This window comes from Pelophylax lessonae (assembly GCF_965119305.1).
Source record: "Pelophylax lessonae genome assembly, chromosome: 3".
Taxonomy (NCBI): Eukaryota; Metazoa; Chordata; class Amphibia; order Anura; family Ranidae; genus Pelophylax; species Pelophylax lessonae.
In genome coordinates, this window is record NC_138770.1 from 687,884,820 (window position 1) to 687,901,149 (window position 16,330).

The 16,330-nt window shown below is 48.5% G+C and overlaps 1 protein-coding gene across 1 annotated transcript in view; it reads right to left on the minus strand.

The window, feature by feature from the left end:
- LOC309549478 (ALK tyrosine kinase receptor-like) overlaps positions 1 to 16,330 on the minus strand; it is a 249,071-nt gene that overhangs the window by 62,899 nt on the left and 169,842 nt on the right. The window contains 1 exon segment of the mRNA XM_082249784.1: positions 14,693 to 14,840. Coding sequence (XP_082105910.1) covers positions 14,693 to 14,840 — 148 coding nt within the window.

Here is a 16,330-nt window from a genome sequence, read left to right on the forward strand (position 1 = left end):
CGGTTCACACATGTAGCACCGCCCCCTGGAGGACTGCTGGATTCCACTCCTTCGGGTTACCATTAGCACTTTCAGCATAGACAGATTAACACTTTACTTCTTGGCTCAGTCAGTGATCAGTCCAGGGGTATGTAGTTGTTTTTTGGTGTTTTATTTATAAATTCGGGATGGGAGAAGGGAATAGTGGAATACTCCAAATTACTATTCACAATGGGGAGGACTCCTACTTCTGATGATGCAGCCAGGCTGCTGATTCACCCTGCCACTAGGTGAATTTGGGTTAGGTCTCTATCCAGATGACTTGATGGACCAGATTATCTTCAGGATACTCTCCTAGTATCCCTTTTTACTTGACACACGGACACCTGTCCTCTGACTATTCTGCTCCGGGGTAGCCCCCCCCTCAGGTCAGGCCCCTAGACACGATCCCCTGTACTCACGATACTGTTTTTAGAGAGACTCCGAAGTCTCTCCCCCTTTAGTCAGTTTTCCTGGACCTCTGGGTTCAGTTCCATTCCTTTGATCCCCAGGCCAACCGCCTGTGACCAGGTGCCACTGCTACAGAGGAGGCACCCTCCCTCCAGGACTCTGCTCACCAAAGACCCCCCAGCACATGTTCTCCTGGCTTTTCTAAAGTATCCCAGAATGCACCCAGACAACCTGTCTCTACCAATCACTGGGGCTGTATCAAAGCCTATACATCCATTGGTCAGGTTTCCTCCCACTGTCCCAACAAGCCTCCCTATTGGACCAGACTCTCTATACTCAATGAATCACACACTGAGCAGCCCTCACTAACAGATACTGCTCTGTGGTAGGCAGAAAGCAATATAGATTTGCCTGCTGCTCCTCTGATAGGCAGACAGAGCCAAAAACTATACTCTCTCACTAGCACCTACCTAGGAGGGTGCTACACTCACCCCCCCGCCAAACCAAGCCATGTCCTCACTAGCACCTACCTAGGAGGGTGCTACACTCACCCCCCACCAAACTGAGCCATGTCCTCACTAGCACCTACCTAGGAGGGTGGTAAACCCACCCCCCCCCCCGCCAAACTAGCCATGTCCTCACTAGCACCTACCTAGGAGGGTGGTAAACTCACCCCCCGTCAAACGAGCCATATCCTCACTAGCACCTACCTAGGAGGGTCCTATACTCACCTCCCACCAAACAAGCCATGTCCTCACTAGCACCTACCTAGGAGGGTGCTAAACTCACCCACCCCCCGCCAAACAAGCCATGTCCTCACTAGCACCTACCTAGGAGGGTGCTAAACTCACCCCCCGCCAAACAAGCCATGTCCTCACTGGCACCTACCTAGGAGGGTGCTACACTCACCCCCCGCCAAAACGAGCCATGTCCTCACTAGCACCTACCTAGGAGGGTGCTACACTCACCCCCCGCCAAAACTGAGCCATGTCCTCACTAGCACCTACCTAGGAGGGTGCTAAACTCACCCGCCGCCAAACGAGCCATGTCCTTACTAGCACCTACCTAGGAGGGTGCTACACTCACCCCCACACACAAACCGAGCCATGTCCTCACTAGCACCTACCTAGGAGGGTGCTACACTCACCCCCCCGCCAAACGAGCCATGTCCTCACTAGCACCTACCTAGGAGGGTGCTAAACTCACCCGCCGCCAAACGAGCCATGTCCTCACTAGCACCTACCTAGGAGGGTGGTAAACTCACCCCCCCGCCAAACGAGCCATGTCCTCACTAGCACCTACCTAGGAGGGTGCTACACTCACCCCCCGCCAAACGAGCCATGTCCTCACTAGCACCTACCTAGGAGGGTGCTAAACTCACCCGCCGCCAAACGAGCCATGTCCTCACTAGCACCTACCTAGGAGGGTGGTAAACTCACCCCCCGCCAAACGAGCCATGTCCTCACTAGCACTTACCTAGGAGGGTGCTACACTCACCCCCCGCCAAACGAGCCATGTCCTTACTAGCACCTACCTAGGAGGGTGGTAAACTCACCCCCCCGCCAAACGAGCCATGTCCTCACTAGCACCTACCTAGGAGGGTGCTAAACTCACCCGCCGCCAAACGAGCCATGTCCTCACTAGCACCTACCTAGGAGGGTGCTAAACTCACCCCCCGCCAAACGAGCCATGTCCTTACTAGCACCTACCTAGGAGGGTGGTAAACTCACCCCCCCGCCAAACTAGCCATGTCCTCACTAGCACCTACCTAGGAGGGTCCTACACACATATGTGATGACAGACGTCGCATGTGATTCGGAGCGCACTGCTCTACAAATCACATGCGATGTATGTGCGATGCAAATTCAGCCATATAGATTGAATGGCTAAATTCGCATCGCATTCGGACCAAGGCTGCATAGGGCCCTTTTTTTGGGTCCGCACCAGAATCGGATCACTTGGGTGTTCACACCTATGCGATCCAATTCCTGTCCGAACTAACAGTTCGCACTGCGATATGCAAACTGATCTGGGGTTGTCATTAACTCTGTATTGACACCCCCAGCGATTCGCATATGGCAGTGTGAACTGCCTGCGAGTCGGGTGCGATGTGGGAACCCGCAGTGGATTTGCAGGGTTCCCGCATCGCATATGTGTGAACCGAAACGTAACCACTTTAGGACCGGAAGATTTTGCTGCTTAATGACCAGGCCCTATTTTGCGATTCAGCACTGCGTGATTGTAACGGACAATTGTGCGACGCTGTACCCAAACAAAATTGACGTCCTTTTTTCCCCACAAGTAGAACTTTCTTTTGGTGGTATTTGATCAACTGTGCGATTTTCATTTTTTGCGATATAAACAAAAAAGTGTGACAATTTTGAAAAAAAAAAAACAATATTTTTCAGATTCTGCTATATAACATTCCCAAAACAAAAATGTAAAAATCAAAATTTTTTAACATTTTAGGCCAATTTGTTTTCTGCTACATATGTTTGGTAAAAAAAAAATCGCAATAAGCGTATCTTGATTGGTTTGCGCAAAAGTTATCGCGTTTACTAAGGGAAAGATTTATGTCATTTATATTGTTTTTTTTTTAAATTTTTTACTAGTAATGGCGGCGATCTGCGATTTTTCGCGGGACTGCGACATTGCGGCGGACAGATCGGACCCCTAACTGACATTTTTGACACTTTTGGGGGGACCAGTGACATTACTACAGTAATCAGTGCTAAAAATATGCACTGTCACCGTACTAATGACACAGGCAGGGAAGGGGTTAACACTGTGGGTGATCAAGGGGTTAAATGTAAGCCTAGGGGAGTGATTCTAACTGTGGGGGGGGTTGGGCTTGTGAGATGACCATAGAGACATGCGATCCTATATAGAAGGATTGCATGGTCTCTGTGATCATCTCAGGGAGGAGGACGGTCAGCTGTGTTTACATCATCCGCCGTCCGTCCTTCTCTGTCAGCGGGGAACGATCGCGAGTGGCAGGCGGCCTGACACTCGCGCCAGATTCCTTGGAGCGCGCCGCCAGCGGCGCGTGCTCGCCCCCTAAGTCCCTCCCAGGCGAGCACCGTACATGTACGGGTCTTTGCCTGGGAGGGCCAGCCTGCCGCAGAACATCTGCAGGGGCTGGACGTAAATTTGTTAAATATCCCAGTGAAAGTGTTTTGTTACATCTGTTCAACAAGTGCATGTCTCATTAAAGAGAATCGGTCACCTAAAATTTATCATGTCCCCTATGTGATGAAAAAAAAAAAGTTGTGCAAAAATAAAGTTACACCCAAGCATATAAAAATAAAAGGAAATTGTCACGAACCGGCAGGACTGGTAGTGGATCCTCTGGACCAGAGAGACGATGGCGCGGGTTGTACTAGAGGACCGGTTCTAAGCAGTTACTGGTCTTCACCAGAGCCCGCCGCAAGGCGGGATGGATTTGCTGCGGCGGTAACTACCAGGTCGTGTCCCCTAGTAACAACTCGATCTCTCTGGCAGCTGATATGGTGTGGTACACAGGGAGTAGGCAAGAGCGTAGTCGGACGTAGCAGAGGTCAGGGCAGGCGGCAGAGGTTCAAAGGCGAGATGTCGGTAGCAAGGATTCGGCAACAGGCAAAGCAAACAAACACAGAAGGGAACGCTTTCACAGAGGCACAAGGCACAAAGATCCGGCAGGAAGCTGTGTGAGGAGAAGGTATTAATGAGCAGTGCACAGGTGAAGCCTAATTAAGTCAGCACTGCCTTTCACAAACCTTAACCCTTAATAACCAGTCTGGGCCAGGTACCAATCACCTGTGCACTGGTCCTTTAGAGCTAAGAGTCCCGGTGCGCTGTGAGCGCTTCGAGGTCAGGAGGGGGCCCGGAGCACTGAGCGTAACAGTACCCCCCCCTTTGGTCTCCCCCTCTTTTTGGAACCCAAGAACTTGCGGATGAGGCTGCGGTCCAGGATGTTCTCCTCTGGCTCCCAAGATCTCTCCTCAGGGCCGCAGCCCTCCCAATCGACCAAAAAAAATCTTTTCCCCCGGATGACTTTGGTCGCTAGGACTTCTTTGACCGAAAAAATATCAGAGGTACCAGCGACAGGGGTGGGAGAAAGAAGTTTAGGAGAGAAGCGGTTAAAGATAGCAGGTTTGAGAAGGGAGACATGGAAAGAGTTATGGATTCGGAGAGAGGGTGGAAGATGGAGCTGGTAGGACACCTGGTTAATGAGGCTCTTGATTTTAAAGGGACCCAAGTAACGAGGGCCCAACTTGTAACTTGGGACCTTAAATCTGATGAATTTCGAGGAGAGCCACACTTTGTCACCAGGACTGAATTCCGGAGGAGCTCTGCGACTTTTATCGGCCTGGAACTTCATACGGGCCGAGGCCTTGAGGAGGGCTGAGTGGGTCTCTCGCCAAATAGAAGAGAAGTCCTGAAGGAGGTCCTCTACAGCTGGTACGGAAGAGGGAGCAGAGGTCCGAGGCAGAGGTGGCAGAGGATGACGACCATAGACCACAAAAAATGGGGATTTATTGGAGGCAGAAGATTGCTTGAAATTGTAAGAAAACTCTGCCCAAGGGAGTAAATCCGACCAATCATCTTGATGGGAGGACACAAAATGGCGTAGATAATCTCCCAGAATCTGGTTCACCCGTTCCACTTGACCATTGGACTGAGGGTGATACGAGGAAGAAAAGTCCAACTTGACTCCGAGCTGACCACAGAGAGCCCTCCAAAATCTGGAAACAAACTGCACCCCACGGTCCGAGACGATGTGTCTGGGAAGGCCGTGGAGGCGGAAGATGTGTAGAAAAAACTGTTTGGCCAACTGAGGCGCGGACGGGAGACCAGGCAGGGACACAAAGTGAGCCATCTTTGAAAATCGGTCCACCACGACCCAGATGACCGTCTTACCATGGGAGGAGGGAAGATCAGTGATAAAGTCCATGGCGATGTGCGACCAAGGGGTCTCAGGAACAGGAAGAGGCAGAAGAAGACCCGCAGGTTTCTGACGAGGAGTTTTGTCACGAGCGCAGATCACACAGGATTGGACGAATTCTGTGACGTCTCTCTCCAGAGTGGGCCACCAATATCTTTGGGAAATTAATTGAAGAGATTTTTTAATTCCAGGATGACCGGCAAAAAGGGAAGCGTGGCCCCACTTGAGAATCTGTAACCGCTGACGAGGAGGAATGTAGGTCTTGCCGGGAGGAAGAAGACGCAGGTCCACAGGAGCAACCGAGATGAGACATTCTGGAGGGATAATGTGTTGAGGAGTGGGTATGTCACCCACCACATCTGAAGAGCGAGAAAGGGCATCCGCCCTGATGTTCTTAGCAGCTGGGCAGAAATGAATCTGGAAATTGAAGCGGGCGAAGAAGATGGACCAACGGGCTTGGCGGGGATTTAGTCTTTGAGCTGACTGGAGGTAGGCTAGGTTCTTGTGGTCCGTAAAGATGATCACAGGGTGAAGAGCACCCTCGAGAAGATGTCTCCATTCCTCCAAGGCTAATTTAATTGCCAGCAGTTCTCTGTCCCCAATAGAGTAATTCTTCTCGGCGGAGGAAAAGGTTTTAGAGAAGAAGCCACAAGTTATGGTCTTGCCTCTGGATGACTTCTGAGTTAGCACAGCTCCGGCTCCCACTGAGGATGCATCCACTTCCAGATAGAATGGCTTGGAAGAATCTGGCCGGGACAGAACAGGTGCAGAAGCAAAGGCGGCTTTCAGGGACTGGAAGGCCTCTTCAGCGTGAGGAGGCCAGGTTTTGGGATTTGCACCTTTTCTAGTCAAGGCCACGATGGGGGCCACCAGGGTGGAATAATGAGGAATAAATTGTCTGTAGTAGTTGGCGAAACCCAGGAACCTCTGTATGGCTCGGAGGCCAGAGGGGCGTGGCCAGTCCAGAACCGCTGAGAGCTTGGCAGGATCCATTTGAAGTCCTTGGGCAGAGATGATATATCCCAGGAAGGGCAAGGAGGAACGCTCAAACAGACACTTCTCAATCTTGGCATAGAGGCGATTACTCCTGAGACGGGTGAGAACTTGTTGGACATGGACTCGGTGTTGCTCCAAATTAGAGGAAAAAATAAGGATGTCATCCAGGTATACTACTACACAAGTGTAAAGAAGGTCCCGGAAGATGTCGTTCACGAACTCCTGGAAGACTGCAGGGGCGTTACAGAGCCCAAAGGGCATCACTAAGTATTCAAAATGACCGTCCCTGGTGTTAAAAGCAGTCTTCCACTCGTCTCCCTTTCGAATGCGGATCAGGTTGTAGGCCCCGCAGAGATCCAGCTTGGTGAAAATCTTGGCTCCTCGGAGACGGTCAAACAACTCAGAGATTAGAGGCAGTGGGTAACGGTTTTTAATGGTAATTTTATTGAGTCCTCTATAGTCAATGCAGGGGCGGAGCGAACCATCCTTTTTAGACACAAAGAAAAAACCGGCTCCAGCAGGGGAAGAAGACTTCCTAATAAACCCTCTCTGTAAGTTCTCACGTACATAGTCTGACATGGCCTGAGTCTCTGGAGGTGAGAGAGGATAAATTCTGCCTCGAGGTGGAGTACAGCCAGGTAATAGGTCAATAGGACAATCATAAGGCCTGTGAGGAGGAAGAGTCTCAGCTTGCTTTTTACAGAAGACATCCGCAAAACGGTGGTAAGTCTTGGGGAGACCTGGTGGCGGAGGAATTAGTGGGTTCCGTTTGATAGGAGCAGGCTTGAGACACCGGTCAGAGCAGGAGGAACCCCAACGCAAAATCTCACCGGTGGACCAATTCAGGACAGGACAATGGCGTTGCAACCACGGTAGACCCAGCAGGAGTTCGGAAGAGCAAAAGGGAAGAACAAAAAATTCCAGAGTCTCTGTGTGAAACACCCCAATGTCCATCCGCAGAGGCTGGGTGCGGTATTGTACCGTAGCAGAGAGTCTCTCCCCGTTGACCGTAGAAATGAGGATCGGCTTGGGAAGACGAATTATAGGAATTCGGTACTTGTCGACCAAGGAGGCGTGAATGAAGTTGCCGGCTGAGCCGGAGTCCAAGAAGGCTGCAGCAGAAAAAAAGGACTTGGACGACAGGAACAACTGCACGGGTATGATGAGACGTGGAGAGGAAGAATCCACACCTAGTAATGCCTCTCCCACATTCACTAGGTGCGAGCGTTTCCCGAACGTTGGGGACGAAGAGGACAGTCCTTAAGGAAGTGCTCGGTACTAGCGCAGTATAAACACAGGTTCTCGTCTCTACGACGGCTTCGTTCTTGCGGGTCAGCTGAGCCAACTGTTGACCTTGCTGGGCCACAACGGTGGTGAGGTCCGCTAGGCTTGGCAACGGAACATCAGCGGGATCCATGGCCGGATCTTACTGTCACGAACCGGCAGGACTGGTAGTGGATCCTCTGGACCAGAGAGACGATGGCGCGGGTTGTACTAGAGGACCGGTTCTAAGCAGTTACTGGTCTTCACCAGAGCCGGCCGCAAGGCGGGATGGATTTGCTGCGGCGGTAACTACCAGGTCGTGTCCCCTAGTAACAACTCGATCTCTCTGGCAGTTGATATGGTGTGGTACACAGGGAGTAGGCAAGAGCGTAGTCGGACGTAGCAGAGGTCAGGGCAGGCGGCAGAGGTTCAAAGGCGAGATGTCGGTAGCAAGGATTCGGCAACAGGCAAAGCAAACAAACACAGAAGGGAACGCTTTCACAGAGGCACAAGGCACAAAGATCCGGCAGGAAGCTGTGTGAGGAGAAGGTATTAATGAGCAGTGCACAGGTGAAGCCTAATTAAGTCAGCACTGCCTTTCACAAACCTTAACCCTTAATAACCAGTCTGGGCCAGGTACCAATCACCTGTGCACTGGTCCTTTAGATCTAAGAGTCCCGGTGCGCTGTGAGCGCTTCGAGGCCAGCAGGGGGCCCGGAGCGCTGAGCGTAACAGAAATTTATGGTAGAAGTTTGTCGCCATTTCACAGGCGCAGGGGATTTAAGGCTGGAGATGTTTTATTGTTTATAAAAAATGTGGGCAGTTTATTGCATTTGTTTGCTCTAAAATTCACTTTAGAGAAATTTTTACTGAATGTCTGTAATAAAAAAAAAAAAAAAAACGACCGCTATTTTATTCTCTAGGGCTCAGTATAAGGCCGGGTTCACACTGCTGCACGGAGCCGCTCACAGCAGGGGGTCCGAGAATCCCTGTTCACCGTCTTCTATCTGATTTCAGTCCACAATTTTGGCTGAATTTGGCCTTGAAATGGACCAGAAGACGCAGATGACTGTGCAATTCACTCCGGAGCCATAGAGAACCGTCACAATCTCCGGACATGTGAATTGGATTGTTCCTCTGTGTAACCCCATATTAAACCTTCATTTAGTCTAATCAGCCTTAAAGAGGAAGTAAACCCACATACAAAAAATGAGAAAAAAAAACCTGTAAAGACAAAGGCATAATGAGCTAGTATGCATCGCATACTAGCTCATTATGAAATACTTACCTTAAAACGAAGCCCTCGCAGTGCAGCCCACTCAGGGACAGGGCAGCCGACATGACCAGCCGTCCTGCTTCCTTGTTCGCGTCCTCCAGCCATCTGATTGGCCAGGGGCGCGATTACATCACTCCCGCGCATGAGTGCGAGAGCCGCCGTTCAAGGCATAGGGCTTTGAAGGAAAGGCATCGGTGGCCATTCCTTCAGAGCGCATGCGCTGATGACGTCATCGGCTGCATGCACTGTAAATATCTCCTGCATGTTTAGGAGGTAAGCCTTAATATAGGCTTACCTATAGGCAAAAGCATTTAAAGTGGGTTTACAACCTCTTTAATATCTCCTTATTCTTCTTATTATTTTCCTGCTGACTCTTTTTTTATTTACTTCTATGCTTTGTTCATTAATATTTTTACACATTTAACATATATTTACATGTTTCACATTGAAAAAGGCGCAAAATTAAAAAAAATAATAATAATAAATTTATTTGTAAAATCATTTTTCAATGTTTTGTACCATTGCTGACAGCGGAAGTGTAAACAAAAACATTGCGGTAAATATCGGTAATTGGTATCGGCGAGTACTGAACAAAAAGACCCCAATATATTATAATGGTCATTTTTTTATTTCTTTACACATTACATTATTTTTCATCATTTTTTTTTTTTTTTTAATTTGATTGAAGTCTTATTTTCTGTCTTATTTTATTGCCATCTTGTTTGATAACCTAATGTTCAGGGGTTGTAAATCTTTCAAATAAAAAAGTTCTTCAGAATTGTGAGAGATTCCGGATATTTATTTCAAGCAAAACAAATTGTGATTCTCATTTTATCCAGAATTGTGCAGCTCTAATCTTTTCATTTGGGTAAAATAACAACCTTCAATGAAGTATCAGATGACAGAATCCATAAAAACACTCGGCTACGCGTTTCAAGACTGTACTCAGTCCTTACTCAAGCCATCAATCTTGGTTTGAAGATTTCCTATTATTGCACAAAATTGTCTGTTTTTATGCCTTTCCTGTTTTGTAATATATCGTGTTTGTTATAAAACCAACAAATCAGTGATTTCTCTGTCCTTCCTTCCTTTTTTTTTCATGCACCTTTGTTGTTGCTTTTACAACACTATGAATAGATCTCATGTCCTTTCACTGGTGTCTACTATGGTGCGTCCCAGGGGCGTAACTACAGGGGTTGCAATTGCAACTTGGCCCCATGCTCCAGGCGGCCTGTGCGGCTCCCCTGTACACCTGGATAGGAGGGGGGCGGGGGCAGCATGTAGCGAAATCAGTCCTCCTTTTCCCTCCTGCAGCTGCAGGAGGAAAATAGAGGAGATTGGTTCCTCTGTATGCTGCCCCCGCCACTCCTCCTATCGAGTTCACTTGTGTTCTGCTGTCTCTGGGCCCCTGTGTGCTCCCCTGGTTCCCCCCCCCCCCACTGTGCGTGCTGGGTGAACTTCCAGGATCGCAAAGGTCACACTGGCGACCGGGCCCTGGCATTCCACCACCGTGGGGAGGCCCCAAGATGGCAGGAAGGGGGCCCACTGCAGAACTTGTGAAAGGGAATCACAACAAGAGCAAAGGGCCCCAGGATCAGTGGGAAGAGACCCTTGAAGGGAAGGGGTCCAGGGGACCCTTCATGGTTTCTTGCACCGGGGCCCTGAAGGTTCTTGTTACACCTTTGGTGCATCCCCACATCCTTCCCACTTATGCACTGTAGTTGATGCCTGCCTGGGTCAGAGACACAGCAAGTTCTCGAATGTGTTATTATGATGGTGATATAATGCAGTTTGTATTGTTTAACTTACTACATTTATTCTATTTCTATGTTGTACAGGATATTTATGAAGAGCTCCTGAAGAAGCGTTTTTTGCGAAACATGTCGAGCTTGGAATTTATTTCTCTATGATTGCTGTACCATCAATCGCATGGCCAACCACTGGGGATTTTTTTGATTTCCTCAGGGCCAGACATATGCGTGTTGATTTTAAGGTGTTGTGATGCTCTGTCCTATGTTGCACCCACCTATGGATATGTGTCTATGTAGCAAATTGTATACACTGCATATTGTCATTAACATCAATCAGCTCATTAATAGTGGAGGCAAACTCCCCCATTTTAGTTTCAATATGATCCACTCTATGTTTAACTGCATGGAGGTCTTTTCCATATTTGTGCATGCAGGAAACTAAGTCAGTCTGTAGGGAGCTCCTAAGGGACATGAGCATGTCCTTTAACACTGTATCCAGGATCGGCTGGTTGTTGGTGGGAAAGTTATTGATAGAGTCAGGGATGGCCCTAGTGTCCTCATTATCATCTCCCATAGGACTCACCTCCTTGTTGCCAAAAACGCCCCTCATATGCAGGCTGAAGGCCTTAGGGCTCCCAGATTGCGGTGTGGAGCTGAAGAACGGCCCGAGGCCTGAATGGTGATCCATGTCCCTTCCCAGAGGTGTGGCTTGGGCGGGAGGGGGAGAGAGAATGTAGCGGTGTGGAAGCTGAAGGATGGCCCGGGGCCTGAATGGTGATCCATGTCCCTTCCCAGAGGTGTGGCTTGGGCGGGAGGGGGAGAGTGGATGGAGCTGTGTGGAAGCTGACCGGTGCCATCTTGGCTGGAAGCAGGTGGCGGAGGGGAGAAGAAGGCCGTTAGCTTCTGGGGATTACCACCTCCCTCCGCTTCTTGGAAACATTCCCCGGCATCTTGGTAAGTGGATGCTCCGATTTAGGTGTTGATAGGGTCAGCAGTGAGCCGGGATGGAGCCGGATTGTGCCCTGGTGCGGCGGAGCTCTGGCTTCACACGTCCAGCTCGGATCGCCGCAGGCCCACGCCCCTTCCCTGCATATTGTAATTCTTCAATTTTTTAACATTTTCTAATAATAAAATTCTGAAATTATTTTATCTGTGCCTTTAAAGTCCATGCTGGTCTAGTAGTCTATATACAATTTCAAACTTTTTGGGATGTGGCACATATCTCACATGTTATGTACACTCGTGGGACCACCCCCACTGTAGTGCACTTATTCATTTATTTTTCTAGTTCTCTGTCCTTCCAATCTCTGTGTTTCTTTCGCCTCCAAAAACAAAAAAGTTTAAGAAGTTCAGAAAAATGGTTGAGTAATGCTGCGGTCTTCAAACGCCTGGCACTCAAAGGTCTTCCTCCTGCCTGAGTGATCACATTACTGATGGAAGTGAAGTGGATTCACCTCTGGTGCCATCACCCTTTATTCTATCACGCTGTTAAATAGAAGTTCAGTGGAGAAGAAGCTAATGGACGGAGAGTCGTTCTCCCCTTCCTAAATCCTTCACGCTAATTGAGTTTCCGTGTGTGAATGCGGAGATGAATTTAATGACTAGTGAAATGTCCCGGCTTTCAAAAACAAAAAAAAAGAAAGAGAAAAAATTCAAATAGTATAATAAAGCCCCTTTCTGCCGAGAAGGATATTGTAGAGCTGCTGATTACATTCCAATTAGTTAGATAAACTCTTGTCCAATGGCCCAGAACCCAATTACTCCAACAGTCAATACATCTGTTCTACTGCTGCGTTCAATTCCATTAATATTTCGGTTTTATTAAATGGGGCTGGAATTTGCTTGATTAAAAAGTATATATCACTCTCTCCCTGCAGATAATGAAGCTGAATCCGGGGTCAAGAAGAAGTGGCCCAAGCCAAGTTCCATCACATCATCTCAGAGACAGAAAGTCAATATAAATACAGTATGTTAGTATCTGCTTATCAGTGAATAAAATACGACTAAACCTGCTCTCAGTTCTTCCCGCCACTTATAAGAGTATAAAACCGGGTATTCTACATGATTGTTTGATGGCTGCCAGACTGGTGATTCCCGCTATTGGCGAACAGCTCGAGTACCATCTTTGGTGGAATGGGTGGAGGAGAAGTCTTTGGTGGAATAAGTGGAGGAGAAGTCGTTGGTGGAATGGGTAGAGGAGTTGTCTTTGGTGGAATGGGTAGAGGAGTTGTCTTTGGTGGAATGGGTGGAGGAGATGTCTTTGGTGGAATGGGTGGAGGAGAAGTCTTTGGTGGAATGGGTGGAGGAGATGTCTTTGGTGGAATGGGAGGAGGAGATGTCTTTGGTGGAATGGGTGAAGGAGATGTCTTTGGTGGAATAAGTGGAGGAGAAGTCGTTGGTGGAATGGGTAGAGGAGATGTCTTTGGTGGAATGGGTAGAGGAGTTGTCTTTGGTGGAATGGGTAGAGGAGTTGTCTTTGGTGGAATGGGTGGAGGAGATGTCTTTGGTGGAATGGGTGGAGGAGAAGTCTTTGGTGGAATGGGTGGAGGAGATGTCTTTGGTGGAATGGGTGGAGGAGATGTCTTTGGTGGAATGGGTAGAGGAGTTGTCTTTGGTGGAATGGGTAGAGGAGTTGTCTTTGGTGGAATGGGTGGAGGAGATGTCTTTGGTGGAATGGGTGGAGGAGAAGTCTTTGGTGGAATGGGTGGAGGAGATGTCTTTGGTGGAATGGGTGGAGGAGATGTCTTTGGTGGAATGGGTAGAGGAGTTGTCTTTGGTGGAATGGGTAGAGGAGTTGTCTTTGGTGGAATGGGTGGAGGAGATGTCTTTGGTGGAATGGGTGGAGGAGAAGCCTTTGGTGGAATGGGTGGAAGAGATGTCTTTGGTGGAATGGGTGGAGGAGATGTCTTTAGTGGAATGGGTGGAGGAGATGTCTTTGGTGGAATAGGTGGAGGAGAGGTCTTTGGTGGAATGGGATGGAGGAGAAGCCTTTGGTGGAATGGGTGGAAGAGATGTCTTTGGTGGAATGGGTGGAGGAGATGTCTTTGGTGGAATGGGTGGAGGAGAGGTCTTTGATGGAATGGGTGGAGGAGATGTCTTTGGTGGAATGGGTGGAGGAGTTGTCTTTGGTGGAATGGGTGGAGGAGATGTCTTTGGTGGAATGGGTGGAGGAGAAGTCTTTGGTGGAATGGGTGGAGGAGTTGTCTTTGGTGGAATGGGTGGAGGAGATGTCTTTGGTGGAATGGGTGGAGGAGAAGTCTTTGGTGGAATGGGTGGAGGAGATGTCTTTGGTGGAATGGGTGGAGGAGATGTCTTTGGTGGAATGGGTCTAGATCACATTGAAGGCATGGAATTCCTTCTGGCACAGGAACTGGGCACCCAAGAATGGTGTCATTGTACATGGCTCTCCTGGAATATGTATAGAGAATCTTTGGGACCTACTAATGGGTTGACGGCTGTCTTGCCTCTTTGGTCTGATTGGTGGTTCTCTTCTGTGCCTCACAGCACCCTCCTTGGGATATAAGACTGAAAGGGGGGGGGGGGGGATATAACACTGAAGGGGGGTGGGGGGAGAATATAAGACTGAAAGCGGGATTGGGGGAGGATATACGACTGAAGGGGGGGATATAAGACTGAAGGGGGGTGGGAGGGAGGATGTAAGACTGAAGGGGAGGCTGGAGGGAGGATATAAGACTGAAGGGGGGGATATAAGACTGAAGGAGGGGGGGTGGGGGGAGGATATAAGACTGAAGGGGATGGGGTGGGGGGAGGATATAAGACTGAAGGGGAGGATATAAGCCTGAAGGTGGGATAGGGGGAGGATATAAGACTGAATGAGGGGGGGGGGATGGGGGGAGGATATAAGACTGAAGGGGGGATGGGGGGAGTATATAAGACTGAAGGGGAGGCTGGAGGGGGGATGTAAGATATTTCAGCTGTACATGAGATTTTTCAGACACTGAATTCTATTTTAGTTATAAAATGTCTCAGTTAGGAAATGAAGAACCCCCCATGGAATATACACCAATAATCTCCATAGATATTTTGAGTTACCCGGGGGCAGGCGTCCTCTCCTTGCTGGCCGACCAGTATATAGAGTATATCATCCTTCTGGAGCTCAAAAACTCCAACCAGAGCCGTGCCGTGGGCCCTCGTAGGAGTCTTCACTCCCATTCCACCAGCTGCTCCGTATCCGGATATCCTGGAAGAAGAAGACACAATGTATTACAATGATTCTTATCATTCCCGCCTCCGCTCCTGTCCACCTGAGAGTTTTTGGAGTTGCCACCCACTTTTCTTTTACTCCAGTTTGTTAGAGTATAACTAAACGCAAAACTTATTTTTTTTTTTTAGTATTGGATGGAGTGGAGAAGGATTAGAACTCCTTTCAGGTTTTTATTGCTGTCTGTGTCCCCGTTAGGAAGGTTAACCCTCTAACCCTAAATGAAATCATCATGAAAGCTGCATTTTGCATTTCCTCGGGTTATCTTTCTGTAATATTAACATCAGTTTAATGATTGGAATCATTGAAGTGTGACAAAATATGCGAAAAAATAAAAAATCAGGAAGGGGGCAAATACTTTTTCACAGCCCTGTATAAATCAATATATTTCCTTTATGGGGTCTTTGTTATCAGGAGACATTATTATTCAGGTGATGAGGGGAGATATTATGGTGAGGAGGATATAAATACCTGGAAGGTTGTAATTATGACGATGTAACGACTCTTGTTAATGATAAGTGCAGAGTGCGGCGGCTCTCATCTAATTACAGAATAAAGATCTCGCAGTGTTCACCCCATACAGAGGAAGATCACAATACGGGACACTGGCCCATCCAACTCTTTACACAGAGGAGACCGGATTAGGAAAGGTCAGAGAAGAATTTATCTGCACCTCAGCTGACCACATAACAGAAAATCAGCCATTTGTGTGAATACAGAAAATACGTTTATAGAGTTCCTCAGGGCCGTCAATCAGTTCTCCGTACCGAGCCCCATCGGGTCATCATTGGAGTCTGGGCCCAGTAGGAACCGCCAGTACAGCTTTATATGGAGCCCAATTATTTCTATTGAAAACCCTGTCTATTCCCTGGGGGTTGATAATGTCAGGCAGTCAGTATGATTGGGGCAGTAGTCAGCTCCCATGGAAACCAGTAACTGGTGTCCAACCACAAGTCTCGGGAAAGAATGGGGATCCAGCGGGGCAAAACCTGGGGACAGCGGGAGGAAGATCAGGCTGAGGAGCGGGGAGTACACAGTGTGAATGGATGGATTGTGACAACTCTGACAACATGGCGGGTGATTGAGAATACATACAGTATCTCACAAAGTAAGTACACCCTCACATTCTATCTTTTCATGTGACAACACTGAAGAAATGAGACTTTGCTACAATGCAAAGTAGTGAGTGTACAGCTTGTATAACAGTGTAAATTTACTGTCCCCTCAAAATAACTCAACACACAGCCATTAATGTCTAAACCGCTGGCAACAAAAGTGAGTACACCCCTAAGTGACAATGTCCACATTGGGCCCAAAGTGTCAATATTTTGTGTGGCCACCATTATTTTCCAGCACTGCCTCAACCCTCTTAGGCATGGAGTTCACTAGAGCTTCACAGGTTGTCACTGGAGTCCTCTTCCCCTCCTCCATGATGACATCACAGAGCTGGTGGATGTTAGAGACCTTGC